The sequence below is a fragment of the Pecten maximus genome, chromosome 3, assembly GCF_902652985.1.
Source record: "Pecten maximus chromosome 3, xPecMax1.1, whole genome shotgun sequence".
In the NCBI taxonomy this organism is placed as follows: Eukaryota; Metazoa; Mollusca; class Bivalvia; order Pectinida; family Pectinidae; genus Pecten; species Pecten maximus.
In genome coordinates, this window is record NC_047017.1 from 19,078,651 (window position 1) to 19,096,077 (window position 17,427).

The following is a 17,427-nucleotide window of genomic DNA, read 5'->3' on the forward strand; positions in this document are numbered from 1 at the left end:
GATTTAATTTCAAATTATTTCAAATTAATAAATAGCCTCTTGGTTTATAAATGAGAAGAATTAACTTAATTATTTTAACACATTTGATGCCTGTGAACTTGAAAGTAGGTAAAAGTCAGCCATTTGAACAAAGATAGTAGCCCTTCATCCCAGCATGCTACTGGCTAAATATCATGACTGTGTGTCCCTTGATTGATTAATGAGAAGAAGTTGTTTCAAAATTTTAACACATATATGTGACCCTTCACCCTTGTGACCTTGAAAGTAGGTTGAGGTCATTTATTTGAATAAATTGTGTAGCCCTTGATCCCAGCATGCAACTGGCCAGATATCAATTCATAGCCCTGGTTTGTGTGCTTACTAGAGTATATAGTGGTAAGTTTTACCATGAGTAGGAGGCAAACTCGGTGGTGTCTAGTCTAACCAAACTGAGGATGCTGGTGCCACTGACTGACAACATTGGGATCATTCCAGTTGTAGATCTATGGCCATTAGTTGGTTTGGGCCCAGTTGCATAAAGTAAAAAGTTAATGACAAATGCTGCACCAGATTTGAAGATTTTGGGATTTCTGATGACTTAATTGCAGGGCTTTATCTGAGGGCTTTTTGGGGGTTGATAATAGATGCAACTCACAATTGAAATTACATCATATTTAATCCATATTCCCAAAATTTTCAGTTTACCCCTTAAAATTCTCTTCCAAATTCACTGCCCCCCCCCCCAATTGCAAACCAGTAAATGAAGGGCCATAAATGCATTCAGAAAAATAACAGCATTCACAAATTCACAATTGGGAACGGGACCTGTATATAGATTTCAGACCCAAATATATAGGAATGAAAACCACTGAAACCATATATTTGTCCAGTATTAAAACAATCAATACTTATATAAACCAAAAGAAGGCTCTTAATGGGCATTCATTTTAGTACAGGTTTAATTACTGTTCCCTTTTTACTTCAAATACTGATATACTTACATATTTATCATCATCATTACCGGTACATCTATATATGTAGTATTTTGAATGGCCATAGATTGTATGCCATCAAATGCTTAAAGTTGAAAGTCTCCAATGATCTATTTGATTATTATTATAACCACATCAAAAAGGAGCTCACGACTCACATATCACTAAAGTCTATTATTTCTCAATTGTCAATTAAGGAAAATGATTAAAAACATCAGAAAATAACAATTAGACAAGTACATAATTAGTACATGTAATAAGTGATAATGAGCTCATATATATATACACACACACATAAGTATATATATTTAATAACATTTGTGCAAGAGCAAAGATATGCATTCTTAATTTGCACCAACATGAGTCGCATAATTGCTGTAAAATAAATAAAGTTTGATTAAGGAAATGCTAAGTTGTAAATGAAATACTTCTAAAACATATAAGTGGTCGAGAAATTCATACTGGTTTTAAAAGTTGGTCTGAAAGAAGTATGTATTTTCATGTGGAATCATCAGATATAGCATGAATTTCTCGGGCCTGATCATGAGAAGACAATTGTTTACATCCACCACCGTTCTGGATCTAATCAAAATACATGTGTGCACCAACATATAAGTATTATCACCTAGAAAATTGTGAATTTCATTTGTTTCATTTGATTAATGACCTTGTTTACCAATAAATACAATTATGAACTCAATTTTCCCTTGGAGCATTAACTTAAGTTATATAATTACTGATGTGCTGTCATCAATATCCTGCCTGGGGGTTTGGCGTAGGCGGTTTTATTATATTAAGACTAATAAGACCCCCCCTCCCCCCCCTTGGATCCCGCTAGGGAGGTTAAAGTTGGAAGTTACTGTAATCTCTAATCTCTATTGGTATATATGTCATCTCCTTCATCCCTGGTCGACTATTTGTGGCCCTTCTTTGCATAGATTCATTTTTTGCCATATGTTCTACATTAATAAGTATACTCAGTGTGCCCAATACATTTTGAGACGGTTTATGTTTATTTGCTTTTTGGAGCAATCTAGCACCTCTAGTTCCCTTGGACATGATGGCTCCCTATATCTAGCAAGTAATCTATTAAAGAAACAAATCTTCCCAGAAAGATCTGTACAGCTTGTAATATTGTGGTATAAACTTTAGATATGTTTTACGCGATAGAAGAAATTGACGGAATTAGCAAATCATAAAGAAGGTAGTGGTAGAGATATCTATAAATAACTAGTATCTTTGGTTTCCTTTTAAAAATGGTGCTTTGACACCAGGTCGCGATACATTTGTTCTTCAGTAATACGTTTACAAGATTGCTGAACATAATGCAGAGACGAATAATGCTGTTTAGCTTGTAATAGGCCTACACATATATAGGCCTACTGTATGCATTCATACACCCAACCAGGCACTCGATCAGATTCGGCAATCGGTCGATGACACCGGCCGGTACAACAACCCTCGGCTAAAACCAGTGAAGTCGCTTCAGGTTATAGACAAATAAATGCAAAGTATTGATTATCACTATTGTTAAACATTAGTGCATTAGTTGTCATGCGTGTTAATACATACCAACACCACTAGATATAGATATTAGTGAAACATCTTCCATCTCGTACATGTGTAAATTGGATCCGGGCACTGGCTGTGTAAAACGTCATTGATTTTGGGATTAGTACGAAAATGTAGCTATACAACAATTGCATAAATATATGCTAACAAATGTACTAAGGGTATGGTTTAACAAATGCTAGTAAACTTAAAAATTGGTCAAAATCGTATACAATGAGATATACGACACAACTTCGGCAATATATTGTCCTCCTATTTTTATACGAAAATGTGACTATGTAAATTTACGTCAGCAGTTTATGAGCGCGGGAATAATTAAAAGTAAAACACGATGATCAGTCGGAGCTATGTGTAGTTAATGGTTACAACTATATCTTTTATTGACAACATAAGTTTTTTTTACAGTAGCACGAAACTTGTATCCCGTTGCAATTTAACAGTAAGCCAGACAATATTGGCATTAGCTCAGAAATTAACTGACAGTACCCATGGAGTCGATAAAATGTGATATCAAGGAGAAAGACGCGGTGAAATTCAAAGTTAAAGGTCGCGAATTTCCTTCATTTTATTCGCCAACCGACGAAGAGGAATCAGACCAGGATAATCACACGAAGAACAACGAGACTGTGTTACCATTTTCAGCGTATACATCACCTGTTGTTAATGTTTCTCCCGTTAATAACAAACCACATGTTCTCAAAAGCCCCGAGAGAAGTCAAGGATATTCCCTGGTAGGTCATAGACTTTTAGGAATGTTATGACTTTTGACTTGACATATGTCAATGGCCAGTGACCACGGAAAGAACATCATAATATGCATTTTGATATCATAATTGGAAAGTAGCATCATAAATGTTTCTTTAATTTGCAAAAAGTGAAGAAAAAAAAATATATGGAGATCAAGGGGGATTAACTCCCTGTCATCTAATGGCATTACAACTGTAGACGCTGGTTACTAGAAAGAATATCTTGCTAAGAATCAAATTAGGAGAATTATTAAACCTGTACCATAATATAATGTACTATAAGGCCGACTTCTTGAAGTTCTTTTATTAGTAGTAGTAAATGTTTGTTGATAATTCAAGGCTGAAGCCAGTAAAAATATTCACTTCATGAGAGACTTTCCCAAAAATTGTGATTGAAAACAAAATAATTTTTACACAAGGTACGACCCAGAAGAATGGTACCAGCAATGTATAGAACTGGAAAATTGACTACACAGTTGAACAGAACTCAAAATATGCTGTCTCCTGTTACCACCAAACTGATGAGGCTAAAGCAAAAGAATGATAGAACTCCTAACACACTTTTACGCATTGAGAGACATCGACAGAATGAAAGGTGAAATTTACAAATTACAGCCTTTTTATATTAAAATAACGCATTGATAAGTAGATATTGCCAAAACAATATGTTGAATAAAATGCTCAAAAATAAAAATTGCTTCTTATAGAATAAACAACTATTTTGAATCTTATTGTACGGTAGCAACATGTTAATGAAGAACTTCATCAATACTATCTAATATTAAATGGCATTATGCATGATAAAGGTGTATAATAATAATCAAAATTTCATTGATTTATTTTATTTTTTTTATTTTAAGGGTGCGACATCACACACTGAATAAGTCTATGATGAATGTTTGCAATAAGGTTCCTGGGATTGGAAACTTTCTGAAAGAAACTAAGGTGAGATTGTCATGTACTTCAATGGCCAAAAATCAATGAGGTAAAATACACAGAAGCTAAAAGATACTATTCGTGTACCGTATATAAATCTTCTATTTAATGGAGGGGGGGAAATCCTATTCAGAGTCTGTCGTTTTTTTGTTTTTTTTCTGCATTTTTTTTCATGTAGTTCAGTCTTGCATTTTCACAAATTCTGTATGTAAATTAGATTAAATGATAATTATTTTAAATACTATATGAACAAAAAAAACATTGTGTGGTACAATTATTTTAAAAGATTATGATCAAAAGTTGAAAGGTTCTCTGTTTGGATTCAAAAAGATTCCTTTTTAAATTGTGGTCTTAATCATTAATTGTATACAGGTGGTAATGATGCAAAGGATCATTGCCTATATCTGCTACCTGGAAAATACATTACAAAGTGTATGTGATAACTTGGGATTCCGAATTTCACAACTCCGACTTCCTACAAACCTCCTCACTGAGCAATGGCAGCCAAATGCAGGTATGTATCTTATTTTCCATTTTCCTTCTTACCTAACTTAAGATAATTTTGACCGACGGTTTTCCTGCAGTGTCTTCACAGAGCTTTTTTAAGCATTTTACTACCTCAAATTATACAGTAACTTGGTGGTGTCTTGTTATTAATCTCGATAAGAAACAACAGTGCTTATGCTCATTACTTGATTAAAACTTAGTTATCAACAATTTACATTAATTTATTGTCTGTAATTTAAGTCACAGAGTATAAATGCATGTCTTTAAAATTATGGTTTAATATCAGAGGATGAAGAATTCATACCAGTACAATACATAAATATAAAATCATTTAAGGCCTTTTAAAGTTCAACATCAATTTGTATAAATTTGCTGTTATGTGCTTTAAAGACCTGCATTATAATTTGACAATATTTTGTCCCTTTCCTATCTTTCTAGATCGATCAAAAGCAAAAGTGTCAACCAGTGGATTTTCTAAAGGAAGCAGACTAAAAGTAAACTTAAAGGAAAGCATTGGCTCATGTGTGAGACCATATCGGGTAAGAACCTATTGTCTGAGCTGTCTAGGCCAATTTCTAGAATGAATTTTTATATGCCCATCAAATTTGGGAGGATTATTAGTGTATGGTATCATCCATTCGTCCAGCATAAAATTTTGTTTGTCCTGTGATCTCCTAAATTTATTGACCAATCTCTGATCTAGATTTCTTTGAAACTTGGTAGGCTTTATAACCATGATATATTGACATTAATTGTTATGCTTCCCTGTCAGAACAGCATATTGATTTGACTATCAGTATTATTTGGGAAAGTTATTGCCCTTCGTTTTTTCTTTGGTTTCTGTCCCGAGATCGTACATTTTTGACCTATTTTTTCATACTGGGTGGGTATGGATTTTAATCATGATAATCAAGTTGTATTGATGAGTTGGAGACCTTCCTTAGTAATTCCTAATTACTGGTATTCCTCAAACTGTTAGAAAATTAAACATTGAAAGGTGGGGTTAAATCATGCCACCTAACCACTCACAAGGTGATGAAAATCTTACTTCATTATGAGATATAACATTAATATGGTATTTGATGGGCATAATTTGGTCCACATAGCGGTATTCTTGAAAAAGTGGTACTGAATGGTAGTAATTGTAAAGTGTGAAGACTATTCACATTTCAGTTGTTGCATACTCATTCATGCATTCATTAATTGCAGTGTACAAGATGATATCATATAATAATAAATACGGTTGATTGGAAATTCTGAATTGTGAGCAACATCAAAGTTTTACTAAATTGATTGATTTATGATCAGACATGAAGTTTCAAAGATTGTTTATCAAATGGTGTTTAATCAAGCTTGACTCATTGACACATATTTATTTTTTATCCGAACTGTAAGACACGGAATAAGTTGCTGAAGCGACTAGAACCAATTGCCAAGCGTCATCTGAAGGTATCTTCTCCTACCATTGACTCCACCACAGATAATGCTGCTCTGGAAATCAAACAGAATCTGCTGGAATCCAGTGATTTTGAACTTCCACAAGTGAAGGAGGAACCTGTAGACTACAATAGTTCCAGTGGCACAATGGATTTTCAGTGTATTCAGAAGCCATATGGAGGTATAACCCAATATTATTGATTAATACACAGTGGTGTTCCTTATTTATCAATAAAGCCATGCATGCTTGGTAATAAGTCCACCCATATCTATTGCAGTTCATAAGTAAAAATGTGTTTGGTGTCTCCTTGGCTTGTTCCAGGATAATTACAGTAAATGTTGAAAACCGACTCTGAATAAAAATGTCTAAAAGTGAAAAAGATTGGGAGGGAGTGACAGTTCCTTTAAGATCTGTTCATAAATTGTAACAGGCATTGATTCAGAAAAAAAAGTTGTGGTTATTGTTGATGGTTAACAATACCAATGGTATCCTTCCACAAAATTAATTACTCCTAAATATCAGTAACTTACTTTACAATGTAAGGGATACTCAAAGATATATACCTGGGCACTTATTCAGGGTGAAATGCACTCAATAATAGGTGATGGAGTCTCGTTGGTAATGTTTGTGAAGTGGTAGACGAGCATTGTAAAGGCTTTTCTTTCTCCAACCTGACACCCCATATTGTTAAACCTGAAAGAACTTCATTGATAATCCCCAGTTAAATTGAAATAAAATTTGCAAATCATATTCAAATAGATAGAATAAGAGTTGAGACTACTGGTAAAATGGTGCCACCCAGAGTGTATATTTACACTATCAGTCTCTACATATTGAGAGTAAATATGATGATCACATTATTGGAATGCCTACAATTATGTGGTGATATAGTTAAATAAGATTTGTATGGAGATATTATCTTAATTAAAAATTATATTATTTCAGATGATATGGATGTATTCCTTGACCACAATGCCTGTACAGCACCATCCACAATGGAGGACACACCTTCTTACTTTGTATGTATTTTCCTCTTTACTAAGTAACCCAATGAAAAGAATTTATACAGTAGTATCTACCTATTCAACATGAATTTGTCACATCTAGAGTAATGTTTCTTAAAGGAAAACATTTGGATTTAATACTTTTATATTATGGTGGTCTTTAGTTTACACTAATTACATTGAATATCTGATGACAATGTTGTGATTTTATACATTTTAAAAGGCACTGGACCATTCTTATAAGATTGTGCCAGGATTATTAACATGGTGCCAAGATTATTAACTCATTGTCAGCAATAAAGAATTATTATTAATGGACTTAAGTGTAATTGTTGATTAAATAAAGGAGTATCTAATTTGTTTAAATGTGGAACTTTTGTCAAATTCCTGCTGAATTCTTTTAATGAAATATGATAAATTGTTAATAATTTTAAATTAAACTTATGGCCTAGCTGTCTTACAACATACTTTCATGTGATGTTATACACATGTACCTATCAGATGGATGGTACAATATCATTTTATCACTTGATAGAAATGAAGAAGGTTGGCTGTTAACTTTTAAAACAAAGTAATAATACATTGTATTGATAACAAACTTTGGAATGGAAGATTTGGTTGTGCTATAACAATATTGTGTTACAGACTGAAGACTTCCTCCCAACATCAACAACCCTTGACAACTTCCCTGATGCCTTTGATCTGATGTCAAGTCCTCTTGGAGCCAGGTCTAAATATCTCTTGCTAAGTCCAAAGGTGCGAGCAATGGTGAGTCAGATAGGAAAAAAAAAAAAAAAAAGATGTGATAGTGAATCAAACTGCAAAATTGTGCATTGAATAGCTAATTTTGTCATAATGAGATGTCTTTTAATCTGAAGATGGTCATGGATGAATTAAATCAAATATATAATATATATAATAAAGTCAAAACAAATACAAAATGTTGAAGGCAATTCCACTATAAAAATTGTGTATCCCACAGGAGGACATTAGAAATAAAACAAAAAATTTGCATGGTAGTTGTAAGAGAAAATCTGATAATTGTATGGTACTGTCTGAATAAGATCATGGTTCTTGTTTGACTATAATCCTCCCATTGGGTAGATATTTTACTGGAACTAAGGAGACACATGTGTGCAGGCTGACACTATACACTCTAGTGAGTGACACTGAAGCCAAATACTTTTGATATTCCTCCCATTCAAAAAGGAAAGCAAACCATCTAAATGTATTACAGGACAGTCTCACAGATTTTGGAATTAGAAGTGACAAAAAAGACTTTGTTGAGCAATGGGAAAACATCCATGAAATGAGAACCATCTCTCCTGAATGTGTCCTTCCGACCACTCCTAGCCCTCGTGTCCATTCTACACTGCATGACAGCTTTGGCTTCAGGACCTTTCACCAGGTGACACCCTACCTGTCGCCGGATGCTGAAATTCTCCGCACACCAGACAAGAGTACATTGAAGCTGAAGAACAAAAGGAAGCAGTATACCCCTCACCGGTCACCATTCCATAACCTCACAAACTTTGGTAGTCAGTCCACTATGGCATCCACAGACAGTGATGAAGATCAGCCTTTGCCCTTGGTGATTCCAAGACACCGGAAGCCACGAACTCGTCCTCCAATGATCAGACCTTCCAAGAGTAGGTTCCATTTTTATAAAATTTGATGTACGATATTCAAACTTTATACACATAACAATCCTTTACTTGTCATTCCACATGAGGTACATGCAACAAATGTATGTCATATTTTTCTTTAGTAACAACAATATTAGTGATAGTCAAAATGTATTATGTCATGTACATATAGATTACAATTGTAATTCTAAAGACAAATCTCTCCAAGTCAAATTGTTAGGAAGCGAACTAGATTTTACTAGGGTGACATTATACACAATGTTTATCACTATGAATTTTTTTTTTATCCCCCGCGAAACGCGTTTGCGGGGGATATTAAATTGGGCTCCGTCCATGTGTCCGTCCGAGAGTAAAATACCAAATTACTGTTTCCTTTTGTTTCCAGGCTATAACTCAAAAACCGTTCGACGCAGCTCCTTGAAACTTTCTGTATATATCAGACTAGTGCCCTAGTTGTGCCTTTTGCTATTGAGGACCTTCCATTTTCGGTATTTTTTCTGTCACCATGGAAACTTAATCAAAAATACCAAATTACTGTTTCCTTTTGTTTCCGAGCTAAAACTCCATAACCGTTCAACGCAGCTCCTTGAAACTTTCTGTATATATCAGACTAGTGCCCTAGTTGTGCCTTTTGCTATTGCGGACCTTCCATTTTCGGTATTTTTTCTGTCACCATGGAAACTTAGTCAAAAATACCAAATTACTGTTTCCGGGCTATAACTCAAAAACCGTTCGATGCAGCTCCTTAATAACTCTTACTTTGAGCTTGATATATACATGTATTTGGGTTTTCATACCAACTGCGGGGCGCAGGGGATAATGCCTAGCTTTGCGGCTCCTTGTTTTTTTACGTTTTAAACTTCTTTATTATATCTTTATTGTACATGTACTTGTCAAAATTGATAAACTGAATATCTAATTAGGTACTTTTATGGACTGATTTATATCAGAAAAGATTCCCAAGTAAAACAAAATCCATGAAGTATGCTGCCTACATATATGAACTGTATCAGGAGACCCTTTCTCCATTTCATGATCTGAAATTAGGAAAAGCCAGAAGACCAAAGTAAAATTGCTTTGTTCTTCTCAGTATATATATAATGACTATTTGATACAGTTGTCAATATAGGTAGCAAAAAGCTCTGTACCTGGATTTGTTACAGTTGATGAAGATTTTGTCTCCTATGTACCATACATCTGGAAGTTCCACAACACTGCAATCACACGCAGACAGAAAGCCGAGGCAGCCAGACTAGAGGCTCAGCTGTTTTCCTCCACTTCAGACACTTGTCAGACAGATCAGACGTAAGATCACACTGTTGATGCGTGGTATTATTGATGTGTGAACTGATACTCTGTACAATATATAGTGACAGTTACCTTGCTCTGCTAATTGCTAACATATCACATATTAATTTGTGCAGACAATTTATTATAAATAACAGAAATATTTACACCTCTTATTCAATCAATCAATATTTAATGTCCAGCCAACTTATTCTATTTTCCATGCACCTAAAAAAAAATGTTTACTTCATATACATAGGATGTTGAAGCATGTCCTATTCAAGCATGAATCTGCCCAAAGCAGTATTTTGTAACACTCTACATTGGTCTATTCATATAACAGTTGAGCATAGATTTCAATAATTGGTGTCTATAAGATACTGCTATAGATACTGCTACCAAAATTTTGTCGTAAGGTCCTGCTGGTGGCAGAAAGGGGTATTAGTTATAGCCTGCAACTTTTATTTATATACAAAACCTCCTTCCATATTCTTAAATACCTCTAAGCTTTAAAATATGTTTTTCATTTGAAGGCATGATGAGCACTTAGCAATGAACAGACCAATTAAAATTGACCACCGGAAAACAACATGGATGAACGGCTTCATGATGTTCAGTAGACTCAACAGGAGGACGTTTATTGAGTATGAATCATACAGACCACTTTATATTTCACCTGTCCTTAATGCACTGGTGAATTTTTATATACCCATTAATTTTTAAAAGAATACTTCTTGTCCAGAGATCTCCTTTCAAAGTTTTAGTCAGTTTAATAGTAGTTATTTTGTATGCTTTATAAATAATCACCAATGACATGTAGTTGTACTTTTCTTGGTGGGAGTTTTATATATGTATAACAATATGTGTAAAATATTTCCACATCAAATAATCATTTTAGTGTGGCTGCCTTTTTTCAGTGCTAACCCTGGTATCCACACATCCCACATCAGCAAAATGATGGGACATGCCTGGAGGAACATGTCGCCACAAGAACAGCAGCCCTACAAGTAAGACAGATAAATGTTGACAGCCAACCTTAAACTTTCCATGTTTCAGACTTCAATTGTAAGAGTGCGGAAAGAAATAGGAACGAGAGATCCCAGAGGGATCTTGACACCCATGCCTGTCAGCCATTTCGTTTTTAGGTCACCTGAGACGAAGTCTCAGTTGACCTATTGCAATCGCCTTTTGTCCGGTGGCGTCCGTCGTCCGTCGTAAACAATTTACATTTTCAACTTCTCCTTAAAAACTGCTGAACCAAATTCAATGAAAGTTTACAGGAAACTTCCATGGCTGAGGGTGAACCAAAATTGTGAATTATATGGTCCCCACCCCCTAGGGGCCTGAGGGGCGGGGCCAAAAAGGGTCAAATTGACTAAAACTTCAAAAATCTTCTTCTCTACTCTCAGATAAGGTGGAATCAAACACTCTTCATAGATGAAAGGGTCTTAAGGTGCTTTACCAAAATTGTGAATTTCATGACCCTGGGGTCTCACGTTTGCCCCTGGGGAGGGGGTAAACTTTGCTATAGTTTATATAGGGAAATCACATTTTTGACTATTATTTGTTGGATTTGTATTGGAATTCATTCTAACTTGTATCAAATTATCAGCATGGGAAGACACTTTGATGGTATGTACATGTTGGCCCTAGTTGACCCCCAGGGGCTGGTGGGCGGGGCCAAAAAGGGTCAAATTGACAAAAATTTCAAAAATCTTCTTCTCTACTCTCAGATATGGTAGAATCAAATACTCTACATAGATGGAAGGGTCTTAAGGTGCTTTACCAAAATTGTGAATTTCATGACCCTGGGGTCTCACGTTTGCCCCTGGGGAGGGGGTAAACTTTACTATAGTTTATATAGGGAAATCACATTTTTGACTATTATTTGTTGGATTTGTATTGGAATTCATTCTAACTTGTATCAAATTATCAGCATGGGATGACAGTTTGATGGTATGTACATGTTGGCCCTAGTAGACCCCCAGGGGCTGGTGGGCGGGGCCAAAAAGGGTCAAATTGACTAAAATTTCAAAAATCTTCTTCTCTACTCTCAGATATGGTAGAATCAAATACTCTACATAGATGGAAGGATCTTAAGGTGCTTTACCAAAATTGTGAATTTCATGACCCTGGGGTCTCACGTTTGCCCCTGGGGAGGGGGTAAACTTTACTTTAGTTTATATAGGGAAATCACATTTTTGACTATTATTTGTTGGATTTGTATTGGAATTCATTCTAACTTGGTTCAAATTATCAGCATGAGATGACAGTTTGATGGTATGTACATGTTGGCCCTAGTTGACCCCCAGGGGCTGGTGGGCGGGGCCAAAAAGGGTCAAATTGACAAAAATTCCAAAAATCTTCTTCTCTACTCTCAGATATGGTAGAATCAAATACTCTACATAGATGGAAGGGTCTTAAGGTGCTTTACCAAAATTGTGAATTTCATGACCCTGGGGTCTCACGTTTGCCCCTGGGGAGGGGGTAAACTTTACTATAGTTTATATAGGGAAATCACATTTTTGACTATTATTTGTTGGATTTGTATTGGAATTCATTCTAACTTGTATCAAATTATCAGCATGGGATGACAGTTTGATGGTATGTACATGTTGGCCCTAGTTGACCCCCAGGGGCTGGTGGGCGGGGCCAAAAAGGGTCAAATTGACAAAAATTCCAAAAATCTTCTTCTCTACTCTCAGATATGGTAGAATCAAATAATCTACATAGATGGAAGGATCTTAGGGTGCTTTACCAAAATTGTGAATTTCATGACCCTGGGGTCTCACGTTTGCCCCTGGGGAGGGGGTAAACTTTACTATAGTTTATATAGGGAAATCACATTTTTGACTATTATTTGTTGAATTTTTATTGGAATTCATTCTAACTTCGTTAACATTATCAGCTTGGGATGACAGTTTGATGGTATGTACATGTTGGCCCTGACTGACCCCCAGGGGCTGATGGGAGGGGCCAAAAAGGGTCAAATTAACAGAAATTTTAAAAATCTTCTTCTTACAGCCCATTTAAGGTAGAATTAAATACTCTTCACAGATCGAAGGGTCTTAAGGTGCTTTACCATAATTGTGAATTTCCTAGCCCTGGGGTCTTGTGTTTGCCCCATGGGAGGGGATAAACTTTATAGTTATAGGGAAATCACATTTTTGACATTCATTTGTTTTATTTGTTTTTAAATTCATTCTTTCATTCAAATTTACCGAAATATTTCAAAAATCAGGTGACCGTTAAGGCCCATGGGCCTCTTGTTCTGATTAAAAATCTCAATTAAATTGGCACAACTAGGTACCAAGGGGAACCTACAAATGAAGTTAAAGGGAAATCCCACCAGTAACTTTCAAGAAATAGCGATAACAAGGACTGTTTACGGACGGACAGGCAACGGACAATGGACCATGGATGAAGGGCGATTTGATTAGGCCACCGTCTGATGATGTCGGAGTAAAAAAGTGATATTTGCAAATATAATGAATGAAATATATGGCTTAACATAACATGCTTGCTAGAATTAAAGATACCAAGTTTTAATCAACTATTAGTTTTCCTTAAACCCTGTGTTTGGAATAAAAAATGCATTTTTGTTGAATTTTGTAGGGATCAAGCCAAGGACTATGCTCGGCGTATGCAGCCAGGAGACAGTGGGGTCCCATCACAGGACAATATATCCCCAACACCTATAGTCTCTAGTAGTGGACTTAATGCATCTCTCGGCAACAGTGATGCTGATAGTGTAAAAATACCATGTTCTATCACCGACTAGGGCCTTTCTGAGTCAAATCAACTGTTATCTCGCATCAGCGTGCTTCAAAAATTTACAAAATCCATCAACGTTTTGCATCAATGGAATATCAAGGCAAATCCACTGAAACATTTTGTCATATTTAACATGAAGTCTTGGTATTATGTAGGTCTTTATATGCTGCGATCAGTGTATGAAATAATGACGATTTTGACTTCATACTTGAGTATACTATATTGCACACATTAATATATAATACTTTTTGTATGAAACAAAAAAAAATATGAAAAAATAAAAAATACATTGAACCTGCAGTCAGTTTGAAGTTGGATAGTTTGAACATATATTTTTTTCAATGAAAATAATTATTTTCTAGAAAATGTTAGTTCAAACTCTGGTTGTTTACAACTGACTATTTTGGATATAGTCTGAACATGTCAAATAAGGAACGTAAAGTAAACATTAAAAAAATTCTGCAACTCTATTGAAAGCTCGCAACGATCGGCCTAGAAAGATTTTGATCAACAGACAAGTATAGGGTAATGGATTATATGTGTGATCATTGCAGTATGTTTGTGACAGAAAAAACTTTTTCATATATTTTGACTCATTTATAATAATATTAGACAGATATAGATTACTCTTTGCCGAGATTTTCGCCGATAGTGACTTGGATAGGTCTGACTCGCGCTTATTTTCCGAAGCATAATTTCATATATGTAATACAAACAAGTTCATCAATATTTATTTTTGTTCAAACTGACCAAAGGTTTACCATATATCATGTCAGAGTGAAACATAAATTCTAATGATGGAATTTATATATGGTATATAACATCAGTGAACACAGGGGTGTTAGGGTAAGGTACTATAGATATACTGTACTCCAGAACTGCAAAGGCAGTATATATTGGCTGCTTGATTTTGACATCATATTTTCACTTTTGATGCTCATATCAATGATATAACTTAAGATCAGTTTTAACAAAATGTAAACTTACAGTATTCTTTAAAAAAAAATATTTTCACTTCAGTTGAGGTCTTTGGTTTATATAATATAGTCCATCAATTTGTTTGTCACAAAATTATGGTTGTTAGATTTTTGTCTCAATAAAAAAAACCCAGTACTGTACCTGGTAATATGCATGTAAATTCATTAAAAGCCTACATACAAATGGCTTGATATGAGCTACCGGTAATTATGTATAAACTATACTTTCTGGGTCAAATCATACAACTTAGTACATTGTATCAAGCATCTATCTATGTCTTGTCACCTTTTTTGTATCATGCTTTGTCTTTAATTTAATTGGGAAATAGAATCACAAATCATGATGATTTATGTTTGGATTAAAATGATAAAGCATGGAGAATGTAAAATTTTACTCATGTTGAAAATTAAACAGGTGCTTTCAAATTTGTATTTGAAATATGGAGTGAAAATTCATATGTGTGCTAGCAATAATAATGTATCTTCAAGCAAAAATATACTGACATTGGTGTTTGTAAAATGGTAGTCTTTTTCCATGTACATATATGTATGGAATTCTCTCGGGGTGATTATGAACACTGTCTTTAAAAGAGTTTGTAAGCAAGCCACAAGTCTTTTATATTATGGAGTCATCAGATTTTAGGTCATCATTTCCTTTTCATAAATACAATAATGAAATTCTTGAATCGTGTACAGTTTAAGAAAGTATATCTGAAACTGAAGAAGGGTTAAACAGAGGTTCTCTCCATAGCTTTGCTCCAATGTGTACCCTAGATTTTGAAATTCTGTAATGCTGCTGTGATCCTTTCATTTCAAGGAAGTAAAATTTAAAATACTGTAGATCACTTTATTTATACACATACTTCAATTTTCTGAACAACAATATTTAACCTGCATTACGTCCAGGGTGCCGTGTAATCATTTCTGTGTACATCAACTCTGAAAGGGCCACGGTGGCTAAGTGGTTAATGTGTCCCAACACTTTATCACAAGCCCTCCACCTCTGGGTTGCGAGTTCGAAACCCAATTGGGGCAGTTGCCTGGAACTGATCGTAGGCCGGTGGTTTTTCTCCGGGTACTCCGGCTTTCCTCCAACTTCAAACCAGGCACATCCTATAAATGACCCTGACTGTTAATAGGACGTTAAACAAAATAAACCAAAGTAACTCTGGAGAGAAGAGGATGCTTACTTAGGTACTGCTTATAACTGTCAAAGATTTAGACAAATGAATCTACTTGTAATAAACAAATATATATATCAATTATCTTTGGTAAAAATTAAATTCTAATAATCTACAGTAATCGGTGGTTACATTTACCAAGAAGGGACATTTCATACAATATGTTCAAAATCATAATTATGCAGATCAAGATATGATTTTAATAATTTTTTAATCAGACTGTATTTCATATTTCCACTCCTTTTTATTTTCTGTGAATAGTGTATACAAATGTATTTTGAAAATATTTGTTTATTATTGACACTTCCCCTTGGTTATGGTTGACCAAACAGAGAACTAAATAACGGTATACCAGTAAGTCTAGAACTCTGGGCTAACTGTAAATCATCATGAATACTGAGATGTAAATATTTTGTTGCAATGATCTCTGCGATATTCAATGAAGTTAATGAGCAAGAGATTAATTACGGTAGCTACTGTTGCAATTGAAAATTTTACACAAAAATGTCAAATGCTATATTCCTCTACAGAAGTGGATACAATTGGAGTGAATCCATATCATGTTTATTATATCTTTTTTTTTTTTTTTTTTTTATTCAAACCCTAGTTTCAGTTATTCTTGAGTAGAAGATCAGATTCTATACCTGGTAGAGCCATTCTCAAAAGTATATTTTTAAAGTTAATGCAATATCTACCGTCCAAGTATTAAATTGCCATTTCATACTCCAGTCCAATAGTCAATTCCATTTTTTATGATGTTGAAAATTTTATTGCATTTGGTTAGACAATATTTTTTTCTAATTTCTATATGCCATCTGACTTTAATTACTATAAGCAGCACAGGAACTGAGAAATTTTCCTTGTATCAGAGATTTTCGATCATATTTAATCATTTAAATTTCTACCATGCTCAATTTCACTGTCAATAACCTATAATTGGTTTTGTCATGGACAAAAGAAAAACATCCTTTCCCTGTTTATTAGTGATATGTGATAAAATAAATGTAGATAATGGTTTATTTTGCATTTGATGTCAACTAGATCGTGTATATTTTTATATAAACATGTATGTACATTTACCAAGTGTAACCTATATGGCGACATTAGAAACATGACCATACATCAGTGGTTTGATAATTCTAAGTAGAAGTGCTTTATCAAACAGTCATTTAAACTTTTAAAATATTTTGGGGTTTATACTTTTATTTTCTGAGTGTCGGTCAACGTTTCTTTATTTCAATATACTTTGTACCTTCATGTACAATAATGTACATACAAAATGTTTATTTTTTCTTCTATCTTTCTATCTAGACATATTTCTCATCCTTAGTTCTGCTGTTGTGTTCTAGTCTTTGCCATAGAATTTAGTCAGATTTTGATCATGTCTA

At 34.5% G+C, this 17,427-nt stretch overlaps 2 protein-coding genes across 8 annotated transcripts in view; one reads left to right on the forward strand and one right to left on the reverse strand.

Moving 5' to 3' along the window:
* LOC117323466 (echinoderm microtubule-associated protein-like 2) overlaps positions 1–2,629 on the reverse strand; it is a 49,722-nt gene extending 47,093 nt beyond the window's left edge. For 4 of the 7 annotated variants that reach the window (XR_004531743.1, XM_033878707.1, XM_033878708.1 and 1 more), the window contains exon 1: positions 2,544–2,629. Coding sequence is in view for 1 of the 7 variants with exons in the window: in XM_033878709.1 (XP_033734600.1) it covers positions 2,544–2,592 (49 nt within the window). In the remaining 6 variants the exon portion in view is untranslated. The remainder of the gene's footprint in view (positions 1–2,543) is intronic. The other 3 variants (XM_033878709.1, XM_033878710.1, XM_033878711.1) reach the window with 1 other exon arrangement.
* Positions 2,630–2,907: 278 nt separating this feature from the next.
* On the forward strand, positions 2,908–16,245 carry LOC117323468. The gene is made up of 13 exons (XM_033878712.1): positions 2,908–3,274; positions 3,709–3,884; positions 4,150–4,234; positions 4,598–4,739; positions 5,171–5,271; positions 6,128–6,350; positions 7,116–7,189; positions 7,820–7,942; positions 8,412–8,823; positions 9,984–10,125; positions 10,641–10,751; positions 11,025–11,114; positions 13,723–16,245. Exons 1-13 carry the CDS (start codon positions 3,032–3,034, stop codon positions 13,886–13,888), a joined length of 2,088 nt encoding a protein of 695 aa, XP_033734603.1. The 5' UTR covers positions 2,908–3,031; the 3' UTR covers positions 13,889–16,245.
* The last annotated feature ends 1,182 nt before the right edge of the window (positions 16,246–17,427 follow it).